Source organism: Urocitellus parryii, chromosome 7, assembly GCF_045843805.1.
Source record: "Urocitellus parryii isolate mUroPar1 chromosome 7, mUroPar1.hap1, whole genome shotgun sequence".
NCBI lineage: Eukaryota > Metazoa > Chordata > Mammalia > Rodentia > Sciuridae > Urocitellus > Urocitellus parryii.
In genome coordinates, this window is record NC_135537.1 from 112,401,359 (window position 1) to 112,419,156 (window position 17,798).

Below are 17,798 nucleotides of genomic sequence, written 5' to 3' on the forward strand. Positions count from 1 at the left end.
AAAATGTGTAGGAGAAAACAATTAAAATCAGAGCCAAATCAATTAACTTGAGAATTTAAAAAAAAAATTAGAAAGGATCCATGAAACAAAAATTTGGTCCTTTGAAAAGATAAACAAAATTGATAAGCCCTTAGCCAAATGAACCAAAAGAAAAAAGAGAGAGGACACAAATTCACAAAATTAAAGATAAAAAAAAAGAGAAATCACCACACATGTCAAGAAATCCAGTGGATCATTAGGGACTATTTTGAAAACTTCTACTCCAATAAATTGTAAAACCTAGAAGAAATGGATACATTTCTAGACAAATATGATCTGCTAAAACTGAATCAAGAGAATATAGAAAACCTAAACCCGCCAATAACTTGTGATGACAAAGAGCAGTAATAAAGTCTTTCAACAAACAATAGTCCAGGACCAGACAGATTCTCAGCTCAATTCTACCAGACCTTTAAAGACCTAACGCCAATGCTCCTCAAATTATTCTATGAAACATAAAGGGACAGAACATTTCCAAATTCATTGTATAAAGCCAGTAACACACTCATACCAAAACCAGATAAAGACACATCAAGGAAAGAAAAGTGCTAATCCTTCCATGGGGAGTCCGTGGCTACTCTCTGAATATACTGTAAGACCTTTGTATGGCTGAAAAGAACAGACTGAACTCCTCCCCTTCCCCTGCACTCCAGGAGATGCCAGAACAGCATGTGGTCTGATATACTAGACCTGACTCCCGACCTTTCCCCTCTATCACGGGCTTCTGGAAGCCACAGTCCTCACTTGGTAACCAGGCATCTGGTTTTATTAATCCAGGTTCAAAACTTTACATTTATCCTATTAAGTATTCTTTATATTTGTCATCTGTATTCTAATTTGGTGAAATTTCTGAAGCCTTTTAGGATAATAATGATCCATTTCTAACACTGTTTGAATCAGGTCCTGCACCTGAGTTTCTGTGCCACTCTCACTGTCAGAACCACCTGCCCACTTGCAAGACATGCGGCTGATTCCCCTGGGGGCAGTGGGGTGGGTCTCTCTATTAACCATGGCCATAAAGAAAACCATTCGCTCTGTTTTTATCTCCCAATCCAAGCTGGCTTCATGTGGCAGACTTTCGTTCTGAAGGGTTCACAGATCATTAAATACCTTTCCTAGGGTCAAACTCAGAACATATCTGCTTTTCTTCTTGTGAATGATAATAGGAACAGAATTTCATCCCTCCTTTCCCCTGAGCCTTAAGTCCCATCTCTCCTTTACTACCTTCTCTCTCTTTGAATGCTACAGAGTCAACCCAGGACCTCATGCTTACTGGGCAAGTGCCACGTCCCTGGCCCCCATCTCTTCTTCAACTGTGTCCAAGAGACCAGTTCAAACTAACGAGATTCCAAATTCATTTTGAAAATCTGGTAGGTACAACAGAGGAAAATTTTCCAAACCTCTTACTTTAGGTCCGTACCTGGTAGTTCCATGGTTTGTTACTGAGCATCTCAGTACACTGGAAGCCAGATGTTTGACATTTTGCTGTAAAGGCAGTTCCTTTTGGAAAAAGTTTCATATCTATACTCTGACCCAGGCCAATAAGTGCCAAACCAGTAACAAATCGCCATCTTCATTGTTCTGTTCCAAAAACCTAGATTAAATACAATTCAGGACAGAAAATGAGCACAAATGACAAAGGGCTGCTAGATGTTCAGGAAAGAACCCTGTTCAGAGGTCCACACTTGCCTGTTTCCCAGTATGAAATTGTCTGGCTTAATGTCTCCATGAATGATCTCACAGCTGTGGACGTGTTCAATCATGTAGAGCATCCTGATAGCAAAAGAGATGACGAGAGCCTGGGGCATCACTTTTTCGGGGGTATTTTTGTAGAGGTTAATGGCATTCTAGAAACAATGCAAATGGTATCCTGAGTTGGATGAGGATTAATGAAATTTCAAGTCAAGGACTTTGCCCCTGTTTAGCACCCCAACTAAAGCTCTAACCAGAAAATATATGGGTAAGGCACAAACCAGAAATGCACTTAAATTCATATCCATATTATAAAAACAGAACACTTACTAATAGTGTCCCATAGCTGTAGAGATCTCCTACCAAGATGCTCCCATTCTGGAATAAGTGGGCAGAATAGAATTTGATAAACATGTGGTGCACAGCTGGTTTTAGTCTCTCCATCAGCTGGGTACCAATGTAGAATTCCCAGAGGTTGGCAGACTTCTGAACCTACAAGCAAAACCAGGTATGTGTTATTTATATCCAGAGTCACATTCTAGAAAATAGTATCCTTATAAGGGACATGAGAAAGCAATGACATTATGATTTGTTCTGCAGAAAGCAATTCCAGATCCTCATAGTATTGTTTTATTTCTTAATTGCTCAATAAAAACATCACTGTCTTAAAGAAAAAAAGGCTGAAAATCATTTCTCTACAGTTAAAAAATGTATTTGCACCATTTACCTTTAAGACACATTTCTGTTTATTTTTGGTCTCATTCACATCTCCCAGGGTAGCTTCATAGACTTGGGCGAAGGCCCCTTCTCCAACAAGGTGATTGACGTAGACCAGTGAAGAACCTGGGAAGAGATAAATGTGTCAAAATGACAAATGGGCTCAAAATATTAAGGACTTTATCCAAATGAAGAATTTGTAAAATTTTCTTTGTACTTGAATTGCTTTCATAAATAAAAATGGCCACAGTTGCCTGGGAAATGTTTTACAGGCTTAGATGAAAGGAAGTAAATACCTGCAACAAGAGCCCCCTTACCAAGTTCAGGACAGCCTGCGGGGGTCACTAAGGTGCGTGGGTTTGGGCACTCAGTGCCTCCCCATCAAGGTTCTCACATTTTAAAATGAGCAGTACCTGTGCTGCCCATCTTGCAGGCAGATGACAGGAGAAATCCTCCCTGAAGTGATACATAAATCTTTTTGAAATAAACACGTTTTACAATAGGATAAAAATAAAAAAGACATCTTGATGAGGCTCCAATAGCTGGTGCTGCTCTCCAGGCTTTGCAACGCTGCTCAAGGGTGACAAGAAGAAGAGAGATGCCGGAAGGTCGGCCAGGAAAGGCAAAGGCAAGGGCCCAGTGAACAAATCTGGGGCAACGCTGAAAAGAAGAAGTGGTCCAAAGGCAAAGATCAGGGCAAGCTCAACATCTAGTCTTGTCTGACAAAGCTACTTATGACAAACTCTGTAAGGACGTTCCCAACTACGAGCTTCTAAGCACAGCTGGGGTCTTCGAGGGATAAGGACTTGCGGTTCCTTGGCCAGGGCAGCCCTTCAGGAGCTCCTCAGTAAAGGACTTTTCAAACTGGTGTCAAAGCACAGAGCTCAAGTAATTTACACCAGAAATACCGAGATGGAGATGCCCCTGTTGCTGTGCAGATGCACTAGCAGGTCCAAGCAACTGTGCATTTGGAAAAATAAAACTTTATTAAAACAAAACAAAAAAATTTAAAAAAAAGGGCAAAATAAAACTATAGCAACATTTGTAATAGACAATTTAAAATACTTAATTCAACTTTTAATTTTACATAGTTTTTGATTGATAGAAAAGTGGCCAAGAAAGCGGAGTTTCTGCATCCCCTAGCCCACATGGCTCTTATGTCACAGACAAGGAACCAACCGAGGGGTGATGCTGCTGACTGAAATCCACACTTGCAGACTCACTAGTTTTTCTGTGTTTCAGGATACATTATATTTAGTCATTCTATCTCCATGGCTACTCCTAGCCTGTGACATGTCTCAGACTTTTCTTGTTTTTTTTTTTTTAATTGACCTTGATAGTTCCAAAGAGTACTAGTCAGATGTCCTTCAAATTGGGTTTGTTTATATTTTCCTTGTGGTTACACTGGGGTTATTGATTTTGGAGAAAAAGACCATGGTGATGTTGCATTTGATTCTTAAAAATTCTAAAAATAATCCTCCCATTCAAAATCAAATATATATTTTTAAAAAAAGATCTGTGATTTCCAGTCTAGCACATAAGCAGCTTGAAAACTGTCACTCCACTTTTATGGCAAGAAAGTAACTGAACAACTGAAATTCAACAGCTCTTCTTGAACTATTAAAAAACTGAGATCAGAGGGAAAACTGCTGCACCCAAAGTGGGGAGATGGAGAGGAAAACACAGAGATTCACAGCAGACACCATGCTGGAATTAGCAATGGGAAGGACAGTACTCCTCAGAATATCTAAGAAGATGACTCTCGGTTGTTTGGTGCATGCCTGCAATCTCAGCGACTAAGGAGGCAACTTAGTGAGACCCTGTCTCAAAATAAAAAAATTAAAAGGACTGGGATGTGCTCAGTGATAAAATGCCCCTGAGTTTAATCCCTAGTATAAAAAGAAAGTCTCTAGGGAACCTTAAAGGCAACAGGGAAGACAACACAGCTTAACTTCTAGCCAGATAAAGGTTACACCAAAGCCTAACTATCTCAGTTCCATTTACACAGTCCATCAGGTCTGGCCAGCAACAAAATTGACAAGGCATATTAAAAGACAAAACACAGCTTGAGGAGGCAGAGCAAGCACTGGAAATGGGCAGAGATTTCAGCATTATCAGACCAGGATAGTTTTTAAATTGTTATCAATGTGCTAAGGATTCTAACAGAAAAAGGAGACAATTTTCAAGAACAAATAGGTCAAATAAGCAGAAAGAAGCAAAAAGAAATGCTAGAAATAAAAAACCCACTCGGTGACAGAAACCAAGAATGTCTTTTAGTAGACTGTACACGGCCAGGGAAAGAATCAGTGAGCTCCAGGACACACTAAGAGGAAAACTGAAATGTAAAAAGAAAAGAAAAAAGTGTGAGTTTTCAAAAATTCAAGACCAACACCAAACCACAGATCCTGGAATCTCAGAGAATACCAGGCAGGACAGATAGAAAAACCTACACCTAGGCACATCACAAAGAAAATGCAGAAAATCAAAGACAAAGAAAATTTTGAAAAATGCTACAAAATAGAAATAGCTATAAAAAGAGCTTACTTCCGGAAGAAGAAGGATAAGTACATCAGATTTCTCCTTAGAAACCACACAAGCAAGAGTGTGCAGTACAACATTTAAAGGGTTGAAAGAGAAAAACTACCAGCTAGAATGCTCTACTTCATGAAACTATCCTTCAAAAGTGAAGGATAAAGACTTTCTTACACAAAAATGGAGGGAATCTGTCACTGGTAAACGTGCACTGTTCTTCAGAGAGAAGGAAGATAATATAGGCCAGAAACTTAGACTCAAAGAGTGTTAAGTAAAATATTTGATGTTTCTTACTCTAAATTATCTAACAAAAACCCATTTGTTCAAAACAATAGCGTCCACCTAGTGGTGGCATACCAGTGGATAAGTGAAACCAACGGCAGCAATGAAAGAAGAGGTGGGCAGGAGGGAGGGAATGACACCCCTGCCGCATGGTGTGGGCCCTGCTGTGAGGGGGTGAGGTGCTATCAGAAAGTGGACTTGGGGGGCTGGGGATGTGGCTCAAGTGGTAGCGCGCTCGCCTGGCATGCGTGCGGCCCGGGTTCGATCCTCAGCACCACATACCAACAAAGATGTTGTGTCAGCCGAAAACTAAAAAATAAATATTAAAAAAAAAAAAAAAGAAAGTGGACTTGGACTGGCTCTGAGTGTATATATACTGCACACTCTGCAAGAATCCACTTGCAAATGTGACAAAGATAATATTATTGATATGCTGAGAGAGGAGACGCAACAGAATATGAAATAACTCAAAGCCAAAGAAGGCAGAGAGTGGGGAAAAAAAACAACACAAAGAACAAGTGTAATGACTAGAAAACTAACAAATGAGACATGAGTCCAGCTATATCAATAATCACTCAGAACACCAATGATCTTCACCCACCAATGAAAACACACACATTGAAAGTATAACGACAAATGCAGATTAACAGTTAATAAGATATAGGATGCTAACAGTTACCTCAAGAAAACAGAAATAGCTGTATTAATTCCATACAGCAGATTTCAGAGCAAGGAAAATTAACAGGCATAAAAGGGGGCATTACAGAATGAAAAAGGGGTTAATTCTCCAACAGGACATGCTGTGTATACATCTCATGAAAGAATGTGAAAATATATGAGGCATGCATTGATAGAAATGCAAGCAAAATGAGTGACTTCACTATTACACTTGGAGATTCCTATATCCTTCCATCAGAAATGGACCATTAAGGGGCTCAGGATGTGGCTCAACTGGTAGAGGGCTCGCCTGGCATGCATGAGGCACTGGGTTCAATCCTCAGCACCACATAAAAATAAAAAAAATAAATATATTGTGTCCACCTAAAACTAAAAAATAAACATTAAAAAAAAAGAAATGGACCATTAAACAGAAAACCAGCAAATTGGATCTGAATGACATTTACAGAATATATGATATTCTCACACTGACTTGGAACATTCACCAAGACAGACCACATTCTATGCTGTAATATACACCCTCACAAATTTACAAGAATAGAAATCGTATAATGTCTGCTCTCAGACCACAGTGGAATTAAACTGGGGATCCATTAACACAGACAGCTGGAAAGCCCCTACATCTTGGGAGATTAAACACACTTCTGAATAACACATGGATTGAAGAAGTCTCATAAAGGACTTAGAAAAGAAGAAAGAGTATATAACTAAAAATAAAACATTTTAAAAAAGAATTGTTTACAAAAAAGTAGGAATAAAAATAACAAAAAGAAAAGATATAAAATTAATGATTTAAGGTTCCACCTTAGGAACTTAAGAAAAAAGAACTAATTAAATGTAAACAAAAGAAAATATTATGAAAGAAATCAATAGAGAAAAATAAGAAAACCCCAAAAGTTGTGTTTTTGAGAAGACTAATAAAATTGATAAACATCAAGTCAGGTAAGCTAAGAAAAAAAAGACACAAATAATGAGAAATGAAAGGCTCATGGATGCTAAAGACATAATAAGAGAGTATTCAGAACATAATGTTCACAAATGAGAAAAAACCTAGATGAAATGAACCAATTCCTTGAAAGACAAAATCTATCAAAGCTCATAAAGAGAACTAGATAAGTGGAATAGTTCTGCATCTGTTAAGGAAATTGCATTAATAACTAATAACCTTCTAAAGCCGAAAGCACCAGGTTCAGATGCACTCACTGACAGATTCTATCAAATCTGTAAGGAAGAAATTATAGAAATTCTCTATAATCTCTACCAGAAAATAGTGGTAGAGTATACTTCCTAATTCATTCTATGAGGTCAGCATTTCCAGGTTACCAAAACCAGATGGAGATATTATAAGAAACACTACAGACAAATACTTCTCATGAATGTAAAAATCTTGACAAAACATTAGCAAGTAAAAATCCAACAATGTATACAGTAAGTTATATACTATGACTGTCTTAGTCTGATTTCTGCTGCTATAACAGAATATTATGAACTGGATAAATTATAAAGAAAAGAGATTTATTTGGCTCATAGTTCCAAAAGTTGACAAGTCCAACATTGAGGGGCTAGAACTGGGGAGGATCTTCATGGTCCATCCTAAGATGGTGGGAGCATCACATGGTGAGGGTGAGGCGGGAGATGGCCTGCCAGAACCCCCATTACAACTAACCCACCCAGCAACAATGGCCTCAGTTCAATCCTAAGGGTATGCCTTCATGGCTTAATCAACTCTTAAAGATCCCCCCTCTTAAACTGTGACAATGGCAATTAAATTTAAACATGACATCTGAAGGGAACATTCAAACCATAGCAATGATCCAAGAAACACAAGGATAGTTCAACATCTGAAAATCAGTTAACCTGACCTATCATACCAACAGGCTAAGAATAATCACATGATCATATTAACATATGCAGGAAAAACATTTGATAAAATCCAACATCCGTTCATAACAATTCTGAGCAAACTAGCAACAGAGAAACTTCAACTTGATAAAGAACATGTACAAAACCTATAGCCAGCATCAGACCTGATGGTGATACACTACATAGATGCAGCCCCAAGGTCAGGAATGAGGTGAGGATGTTCAGTAAGTGGTGCCAAGCATTCAGACATGCACAAGTGACAATGAACCTAGACACACACCTTATACCTTGCACAAAGGTTAACTCAAAATGGAGCATAGACCGAAACGGAAAAAATAAAACTATAAAACTTCTAGAAAATAATACAGAAGACTATTTAAGTTTCCACTGGTGCAATGAGTTTTTCGATGTAACACCAAAAGCATGACCTGTAGGGGAAAAAAAACCTGATAAACTGGACTTCATTAATATTAAAACTTCTGTGCTTTAAAAGACACAATTTAAAAAAAAATAGAAAGACAAACCAGACTGGGAGAAAATCTTTGCAAAACAAGTATCTAATAAAGAACTGCTATCTAAACTATTTGAGAAATTCTTGATATTTAACAATATGACAATTAAAAAATGGGCAAAAGATCTGAACACATAGCTCATTAAAAGTATGCAGACAGCAAGTAAACACATGAAAAAATGTTCACTCTCACTGTTGAACATCACTGTTGTCACCCTGAAATAGTGAGACACTATTGCACACCTACCAGAAGGGTAAAAACAACAGCAAAAGCTGCGAGGGTGTAGCAGGGAGTTCTTGCTCACAGCTGATAAAGACACAGATGGTATGGCCACACTAGCAGAGCTTGGCACTTTCTCATATAAGCAAACACTCAGCCCTCTGTATATAAGGATCCAAATCTATAAACTTTTTTTTTTTTAAAGAGAGAGAGAGAATGTTTTTTAATATTTATTTTTTTAGTTTTTGGCGGACACAACATCTTTGTTTATATGTGGTGCCGAGGATTGAACCCGGGCCACAGGCGTGCCAGGCGAGCGCGCTACCGCTTGAGCCACATCCCCAGCCACCAAATCTATAAACTTAACCAACTATAGATTGAATATGTACAAATATATTTAAATCATTATTCCTTAAATAATAGAGCATATCAACTACTTACTCTGTGCAAAGTATTGTACGTAACCTCAAAATTATTTAAAGTATATGTTAAGTTATATGCACGGCTACCCATTTTATATGAGAAACTTGAGCATCATGGACTTTGGCACCCACTGGGTTCCTAGAGCTAGCCTGTGCAGACCTGAGGGATGAGTGTATATTCATGCCTCGTAATCCAACAATCACACTCCTTGGTATTTACTTGAATGGGTTAAAAATACGTCCATAGAAAAACCTGCATACAATGTTTAAAGCAACTTTATTCATAATTGCCAAAAGTTGGAAGCAACGAGGTGGCCTTTAGTAGGTAAATGGGTAAATGAGCTGGGTGGTACAGGGCCATCCAGACGGTGGGGACTATTCAGTGATTCAAAAAAAGCTAGCAAGCCATGAAAAGGCAGAGAGGAGCCTTAAATTCTGTTGCTAAGTGACAGGAAATGGCCTGATGGGCTACAAACTGTAATTTCAAACACATGACATTCTAGAAAAGGCCAACTGTGGAATAAAGGGCCCAGTCAGTGTCTGCCAGGGCTTCTGGGTTGCAGAGGAAGGGGAGAAGGGGAAAGCACAGGAGACTCAAGGCAGGCCAATTATTCTGAAGTGCCCTGCAGCGAGGAGATCTGCCAAGCGTTCCAAACCCCAGAACGCACAGTACAGGGAACCTCGAAGGAAATCGTGGACTTTGGCCACATACCGGTACTGGCTCATCACTGTCACAATCAGCAGGCACACTTATTTAAGATGCTAACAGAGGATCTGGGTGAGGGGCAGGGAGGTGGGCATGGGGAACTCTGATGGCCCCTCAATTGTTCTGAAGGCCTATGGTGGCTCTATGTGTGAAAAGCCTTGCTCTCCGTTATCCACACCCACCCACTTTCCCACTCCCACTAAGCCAACCATTTTAGTTTTGAGTATTCTTCAAGAGTTTTCCAGAAATATTATCAAATAAGTATATAATACTATCCCTCTTCTTAAGAAACATGTAACACACACTGTCCATACAGAATTAGTTTCCTCATTCTGCCAGGTGTGGTGGTGTATGTTGTAATCCCAGCTACTTAGGAGGCTGAGACAGGGGGATCACAAGTTTGACACTGGATTGAGCAATGTAGGGAGACATTGTCTCAAGATAAAATAAAAAAGGCCAAAGATGTAGCCCAGTAGTAGAGTCCTTGCATAGCATGTGTGAGGTCCTGGGTTCAAGCACCATTACTAAAAAAAAAAATAACCAAGTTTCCATTTGGATGATAAAAACTTATAATAAGATGGTGGTGACAGTTGCACATGTGCTTGTTATCAACGTCCTTAGTGCCTCAGTATATTGAAAAGTGGTCAGAATGGCAAAAAAAAAAAAAAAATCCTCATTTTGTTATCAATGCCTGTTTTTTACTATAAAATCTGCAAGAAATTCTTAAATAGTCTAACTGCATTTTTAAAATTTTGCATTTCTGGAGATCAAACCCGCAGCCTCACACATGCCAGGTTAGTGCTCTGCTGCTGAGCTGCCCCAGCCTAAGCACATGCATTTTTACTTTGATAGAGATCTCTGAGTTAAATGTGTTCCAGTCCAACAGCACTCATGGTCCTATAGCCATGGATTAACAAGATTTCTCAAAACTGTAGCTATAACTCTTTTCTGGGGCTCGGGGACAGGAGGAGAATCTCATATACACATGAATCACCATCAACATTCCATGGATGAACAAGAATTCAAAGCTATATCACCCATAAAGTTCTTACCCAATTGAAATTCAGCCTTGGGCTTGATGGCCGGAAGTTTACACTGCCACTCAAAAGTATTTGGATAGGAACTCACTGGTTTAGGAAGCCCAGATAGAAGTTTGAGAATCAACTTATCATCCCATGGATTCTCAATAGTGAAGTCTTAAAGTAATAGGAATAAGAAAAGAAACATGAGTTCAGTATTCAAAGATTTTACTTAATAAATTTTAGATAAAGCAAGTGGAGACATTCATTCATTAATTAAGCTTTCAAAAGTCTCATCCTTTATAGAGCATTGATTCAAGTAATAGAGAATTGTTTCCAAAAGTCAGAACTAGGAGTTGTGCAGTTGACCATCTGCCATTTTGGATTTGAAAGTTTAAATCAACATTCAGGGTGACAAAGGGATATCAGCTGCATCTCACTCCACTCACCTAAAATGCTAGGTCCTGCCTTTAGCAGTTATGGCTGCACATTTAAGGCACAGATGGGGTTGGTTAGTGACCTCAATTGTGCTCAGACAGATACACAGTCTTTAACTGCTTTCCCACTTACACCCACAAAACACAATTTGCATATGAGTTGTACTTTGGTCCAAGATAGAAAACAATTTCTAAAGGGAAAACGAAGGTTTCTCTCCAACTTAGAATAATAACGTATTCTTATTAGTGGCAATTATGAAAGGACTGCTAGGGTAGAACCTAGCCTTGTCCCCTAGCCACTCCATCTCTGGTCCATATTCTCTACCAGTAGGTGAGACTGTCTGGGTGACAAGGGGTGGTAGGAGGGATCTCTTTAATCTTGACCCTCTGTTGACTTTTCTGTAAAGTGGGGAAAACAGCATTAGATTAAATGCCTGACACACAGTAGGCCCTTGAATTCCAATTCCCTCTTCCAACAGTACTTAACTTGAAATCTAAAATTAAAATGGATCGATTTGCCCTTCAAGTACATTCCTGCTGGACTGCACTTCAGTACAGTGAGAAGTGTCTGACTGTAGGTTCTACTCAGTGGCACACCGGTCCCCCTCTGAGTTCTTCCACAGAACAGCTCTTCCTATGCTGTGGTCCTAATGGCATGACTAAGCCTGAGCCTCTGGGCACACCTGGAGCACTGACATCCCCATGGGGACCCTTCTGCATCCGGTCTTCTTGGGGCCTGGCACTGGCATCGGACGGGTCCTCCACAACGGCTCGGTCAGTGTCTGTGAGTTTACAAGCTTCAAGGCCCCGTACAGCTTCCTGGGTGAGTGCAGCACCCGGGGCAGGCCGGCTGAAATGGTGCAAGGATGCCAAAGAGAGGTCTCTGGGACATGTGCCTTCTGGGCTCTTCTCTTGAATTGAACTGGATGTGGAGAAAATTATAGAGAAAATAAAAACACCCTATTATTAGAAGCCTAATGGACTTGATCACACAAAAGTTCTGCAACAGAGTTTCCTTTTCATTCTAGGAATATCACTTCAAAATTGCTGCACAGTCTGAGTTGATTAAATCATTTTCTTACACAACTATAGGCAAATACAAAGCTAGTCCAATATTAATAGAAATAAAAATCAAAGACATGATGATATACTAGATAAATGGGGGTGGTGATACGCTTGGTATTATTTAGCAGGGAATGTCGGGAGAAAGGGTATCTCAGCAGCACTGCTATGATCAAGACTGGATATCTAACTTCTTTCTAAAAATGACTTCTTTTATAACATTCAGACAACAAAAAAATGTCAACCACAATCTAACAAAATCCTACACATTTCCATACATATGGGTGTGTGTATATACATGCATACACAGCTGATTCCCATTCATAGGTTTCAGATTTGTGAATGCACCTATGTGTTAAAATTTACTTAAACATCCAAATCAACATTCATATAATTTTCAGTCATTTGCAGACTTTAGAGAAATGAAAAATCTGGGTGCGTGTTCCCAGGCCAGGTGGAGCAAGGTGAAGCCTACAGCTTATGTTCCTCACTGCCCTGCTTGGAGTCTAATGCCATGGTTTACCTGCAAATGAGTAATCTGCGAGCCAAGGACAAGGACACCTATTACTGTGCCAGAGACACAGCGAGGGGTCCTTAGTGTGAGCCCAGAAACAAACCTCCCACATTGTGACCAAGACCAGCAGGGGGCGCTCAGCAATAAGAATCTCAGGGTCAGGACAGGAGCAGGTGCAGAGAGTGGTTGAGGACTGGTTTCTTGTTGTGTATCGAGGCTTTTTTTCTCTATCCCCCTGGGTCCTAGGCAATTAATACCTTTTTAATTCAGTTTGTATATTTCTATGATATCTTTGACAAAAATGTTTGTTTCCTTGTTTTTCAGGGTGACAGGAACACCAGGGCCACTTAGAGCCCTATATCACAGGCTCCAACTTGAACTCTTGAAGAGGGAGGTTCAAATGGATTCCCACTGGGGCTTCCCCTCAATTCAGAGTCTCCCCATGGATCTTTTCTATATTTACAATCCTGTTCATCTGCTCTCAATTCTACATTCGAAAGTCATCACTGTAAGGGAGCAGAGATTCACCATGCATAAGCACAGGGTGTGGCCACACCTGCTCCTGTGAGTGACCTCACAGTGGGACGCACAATATCCAGAGCCCTCTGCAGAGTTGTTGACAGCACTTTCTGAGACACACAATCAGTCACAGAGTAGACTTGCTACTCTGGATTCAGAGTGAGGCAAAATGGACAGTGGGGTCCCGACCCAGCTCATACTAGGACACACAAAGGTCACAGCTCAGGCCCATCATCAAGGGTTCCTAAGGGAGGGCCTGATTCCAAGTACTGTCTCTGAAACCAACCAGTTATCAGAATTTCTGCTGTCATCAGGTTGCAGAGACACAGGAGAGCTCCATAGTTCAGCACAGGGCAGCCTGGCCCATGTCACAGACAGAGCTTATGGAGCCTGATCCCTCCAGAGAGAAGAGCCTTTAGCAGCCAGAGGAAGAAGAGGAGATAACCAGGGTAAGGGGGCTCCCGGGTACTTTTCTGCTCTCAGGACTGTGTTTGAGCCCTCCTGCAGAACCATGAGGGGCTTCTCCACAGTGATGTCCAGGCTGGGGCCTTCCACAGACACAGAGAATTTGAGAGACACTTTGAATTCCCCACAGTGATGCTGAGGGAGTGCTGGACTGGTGCAGCAGGACTCAGCTGTCCTGGGGATAGGGGAGAGAGCGAGCCCCCACAGTGTCAGGGGTCAGCAGGGAAAGCTCCACCTGGATGGTCAAGAGTAACCAGCACCAGAGGAAGACATGCTCAGGAGCTTTCTCAGCTCCATACCCAGAAGTGAGGCCAGTGGGGCCACTGGCTTCAGACACACTGTGCGCAGAACCACCCTGACTCCATCTTGCTATGAGGTGATCTTGAGTCTGAGAAGCCCCCGGCCATCTGGCTGCTGGGCAGAGGCACCTAGGACAGTGCCTGGGTTTCCAGCCACTGTGGCTGGATTTCAGGATCACAGAGAGGGACACATAGGTGCCCACCCTATTGAGAGTCCAGCTCCAGTCTGGGTGAGGATGAGCATCACCAATATTTAGTTCCACAATACTCCCAGGCAACTCCTGCTTCACTTCATAAATTTAAATTATTGTGCTTTTTCCAAAAGATTTTATTTTTAATTGATTTTTTTCCCAAAAGATTTTGATTGAGAGTCATAACACTTTTTTTGTATACAAAATAGATAAGTTTCTAAGTAACTTAGAGTTTTATATTTTATATCAGTGGAACCCATTTCTTTTTCAATCAACAAAACTTTTATATTTTTAATTATTTGTAATATTTTATATTGAGGATTATCATCATCTTCTCAAATTATAATTTATTTTTTCATACCAAATACAAATACAATGATTTTCTTTTGCTGTATATCCCTGATATTTTCATGTATACCTAACTAACAATCATACCTTGTACAATATTGTTTTCATTGGTGAACAGAAGTGATTTTGCATTTGATAAACATAGAATTTTTTCATTAATTTTTTTCCTTAGTGGTTGAGTTTATGTCTCCTTTGCCTCATTCATAACTCAGAACTTACTCTGGGAATCTTGCTCAGCTTCTTCCTGAGCCCTGGTGGATGCTGAGATACCATTCCCTAAATATGGTGCCCTTCACTTTCAGACAGTTTGAGTTCTATAGCTTAAGCCTGCTTTTCTGAGTAGAATGTTTGGACAAAGTTATATACATTAGATTTGTGATATAACAGTGGAATACATATTGAAACCCGAATAAGCATTCATAGTGTATGTTGTGTTTCACACAACTTGCTGAGACTGCTTCATGTCCCTCTTGTCCTCTTTTCTGATCTCAGTGTCCTGTCTTGTTGGGCTTGGCTTGGATTTTATGTTAGCAGACAGGCATTTTGTTGGATTTCATGTGTTTTATTATAATTTATTATAATTTCAGAAAATTACTTTAACCTCCTTTTTTTTGCTTTTTATTAAAAGAGAGAGACAGAGAGAGAAAAATCTTTAATATTTGTTTTCTAGTTATCAGTGGGCACAACATCTTTGTCTGTATGTGGTGCTGAGAATCGAACCTGGGCTGCACACATGCCAGGCAAGCGTGCTATCGCTTGATCCACATCCCCAGCCCCAGACCTGCTTTTTTCTAAGTGTTCTATATATATCATCTTGAACCTTGTCCACTCTGTATTTGGAGATTTCTGTTGTATGGGGCCCTCAATAGCATTTGGTTTCTGTCTTATGAAAACATTCCTTGGAACCACCCTGTGCTTTGATCCCCTCACATCTGGTTCCTGGCTCCTTAGATGACATCCAGCTCCCCTACTTCTTTCTGCACCTGAAGCTCTGTAACCTGATAAATTTTATTCCAGGCTGGGATTGCCTTAGGGGACTTGCTCTGAGCTTCTCTCCAGCCTGGTTTTGGGCTCACATGAAGGGCCCCTAGGGAGGCCCTTGTCTGTCCCTACTGCAGTGGGGAGGTGGTCTTGGCCCACATTATCACCTCCCACCCACCACAGAAACCTGCCTCTCCCTGTTGTCAACTCTCTGTGATGCTTCTCCTCTGAGGACTCAGACTCTTGTTCTGGACTCTTCTCTTCAGCCCAGGATGCTGTTCCTGAGGACAAGGAGGGGTGGTCTGAGGAGTATTTCCCCCTTCTGTTCCTACTTTCTGTGAGGTTCCAGAAGAGCCCCTGGTATTGGATTGGTGGGTTGCCCTGAGTGTAACTGTTGCATGTGACAACATCTTTCATTACCTCACTTGGTGAGTCTTACTTTTTTCTCCAAGCATCATGTTCCCAATTCAGTCCATTTTCCAAGAAGTGACATTATTTCTCTCTTTCTTTTGCTGTGGGAACTTCATTGGGCACACAGGTCACATTTTTCTCTGTCCACTCTTGTGTGGACAGCACCTGGCTGGTGCTACACCTGGCTCCTGGGGCTATGCTGCTATAACATTGGTGTGTGTGCATCACTATTCTCTGCTGATATTAGGTCTGTGGATCAGTACTGAGGAGTGGAAACTGGTCCCATAGTAGCTTGACTCCTAGTCTCCTGGGTCCGTGGGCTCTCCTCACCCAGGAAGGAAGTCCACGGTACAGGGTAGAGGAGATTATGGCTGCAGAGTCACTAATCAAGACCTTTGGAGACCAAGCAAGAAGCAGTTCTGATTTTATTGCACAGTTACCTTGTATATATACTCAGGCAGCAGCTAAGCAATTTACAGGTAGTCACCAATATAATTTCTGACCAACTTTCCTCCACAGCCCTGGTAGCCAGGTCAAATTTGCAATCAAACCTATAGTATGTTTGCTGTTATCCATGGACATGAACTGCCTGGGAAGGCAATTCCCCCCAGACATCCATTCCCAGGAGGTTCCCTCTACCCATCCTCTTGTTTCTGTTTCATGCTGTGAACAAATATTTTTCTGACCAGCAATGGAGGACCATGTTCCCTGCAATGTCTCTGCATTGTGATTTTATTATTTCAAATTGTCCCCAAGAATTATGTTTTATGAATCCCTGGACTTCAGATGTGAAAGAACACTGGGATGTGCCTTACACAGAAAGAATGTGAGAAACAGAATTTTTTTTTTCAATTGTGACTCAGAAATCTTGGCCAAATATTGAACATATTTTCTAGATCTGTCTTTAGTTCACTGAGTGGTGTGAACTGAAAGATTTATCCCAGTATTTACCAATGACTCATAAATAATAGGAGGTTTTACAGACACCCATAATCCTCCCAGCCATGTGACTGAATTTAATTGTTCTGGCTATAGTGGTCAGCTACCTATATGTTGGTCCCACAATAAACATGCTGTCTATGGGTACCTTTTGAGGAAAAGAGAATTTGGGGGTCCTAGAAACTCAAAGCCATATGTTAGAACAGTTATTAAAATAGGACTTTCTCATAACAGACCAGTCATATCTGAAGAACATCTGCCAATACTTCACTGTTCTAATTGTTCTGCAATAGAATTTGACATCTTTCCTAAGTAGATGGATTGTTCAAACACTTTGCCAGTACAACATAGTGCCTAGAAATAGTGGATGCATTTTAGACTGGTCCTTAAGAATTGAGGAAAGACAATTACACAAGGGTGCCATAATCCCTAGAAGCTTTTTTAATAATATCTTGACCTCCAGCAAGGGTGGCATCCAGAAAGATGTTTGGTGCTTGATTGCTGCCTCAGAATTTTTGTATTTTACTGTATACAAGGTGTACAAGCAGACCTATGTTCAATCTCTTTAAGTTTTAAATACTGGAAATGTGAGAGTTAAGAGAAAAACTGATAAATATCTTGTAGCTTGTAAAAAAGTGCAATTTTGTTAATTGTGTCACCAGATATAATAGAGGGAAAGAAACACTGGAAATTCACCAGCCCTCTTTTGTTCTATTTCCAGCTAACATCTCAGAACCATGGTATGCTGATGCTGGTGCTACAATGTTACAAATGCCTGCCCAGTTTACCAGACCTAAGCAAGCTCTTGGTCTCATAATAATTTAGGTGGCTGCTTTGGTTTCATTCATTGCTTCTCTGGTCACAGCCTCAGTGGCCATATCTCAGAACACTGAGCATGCACATTTTCTTAATAATTTGGCTCAAAACACTTTCAGAGTGTGGGGAGCTGCT

General features: G+C 40.5%; 1 protein-coding gene across 1 annotated transcript; it reads right to left on the reverse strand.

Moving 5' to 3' along the window:
* Nucleotides 1–1,540: 1,540 nt before the first annotated feature.
* Nucleotides 1,541–12,025, reverse strand: LOC144255912 (mitotic checkpoint serine/threonine-protein kinase BUB1-like). The gene is made up of 5 exons (XM_077801019.1): nucleotides 11,802–12,025; nucleotides 2,459–2,574; nucleotides 2,062–2,223; nucleotides 1,729–1,886; nucleotides 1,541–1,633 (listed from the first exon to the last, which is right to left on the reverse strand). The coding sequence occupies exons 1-5, from the start codon at nucleotides 11,836–11,838 to the stop codon at nucleotides 1,561–1,563; spliced, it is 546 nt and encodes a 181-aa protein (XP_077657145.1). The 5' UTR covers nucleotides 11,839–12,025; the 3' UTR covers nucleotides 1,541–1,560.
* Nucleotides 12,026–17,798: the final 5,773 nt, after the last annotated feature.

What these genes read in the sequence shown, in the direction of transcription:
- LOC144255912 (XM_077801019.1), bottom strand. Translation starts at nt 11,838, where the DNA reads ATGCAGAAGGGTCCCCATGGGGATGTCAGTGCTCCAG. An exon ending in TGGGGATGTCAGTGCTCCAG is followed by an intron (nt 2,575 to 11,801) that starts GTGTGCCCAGAG and finishes ATCTCTTCCCAG; the next exon opens with GTTCTTCACTGGTCTACGTC. An exon ending in AACAGAAATGTGTCTTAAAG is followed by an intron (nt 2,224 to 2,458) that starts GTAAATGGTGCA and finishes TTTTGCTTGTAG; the next exon opens with GTTCAGAAGTCTGCCAACCT.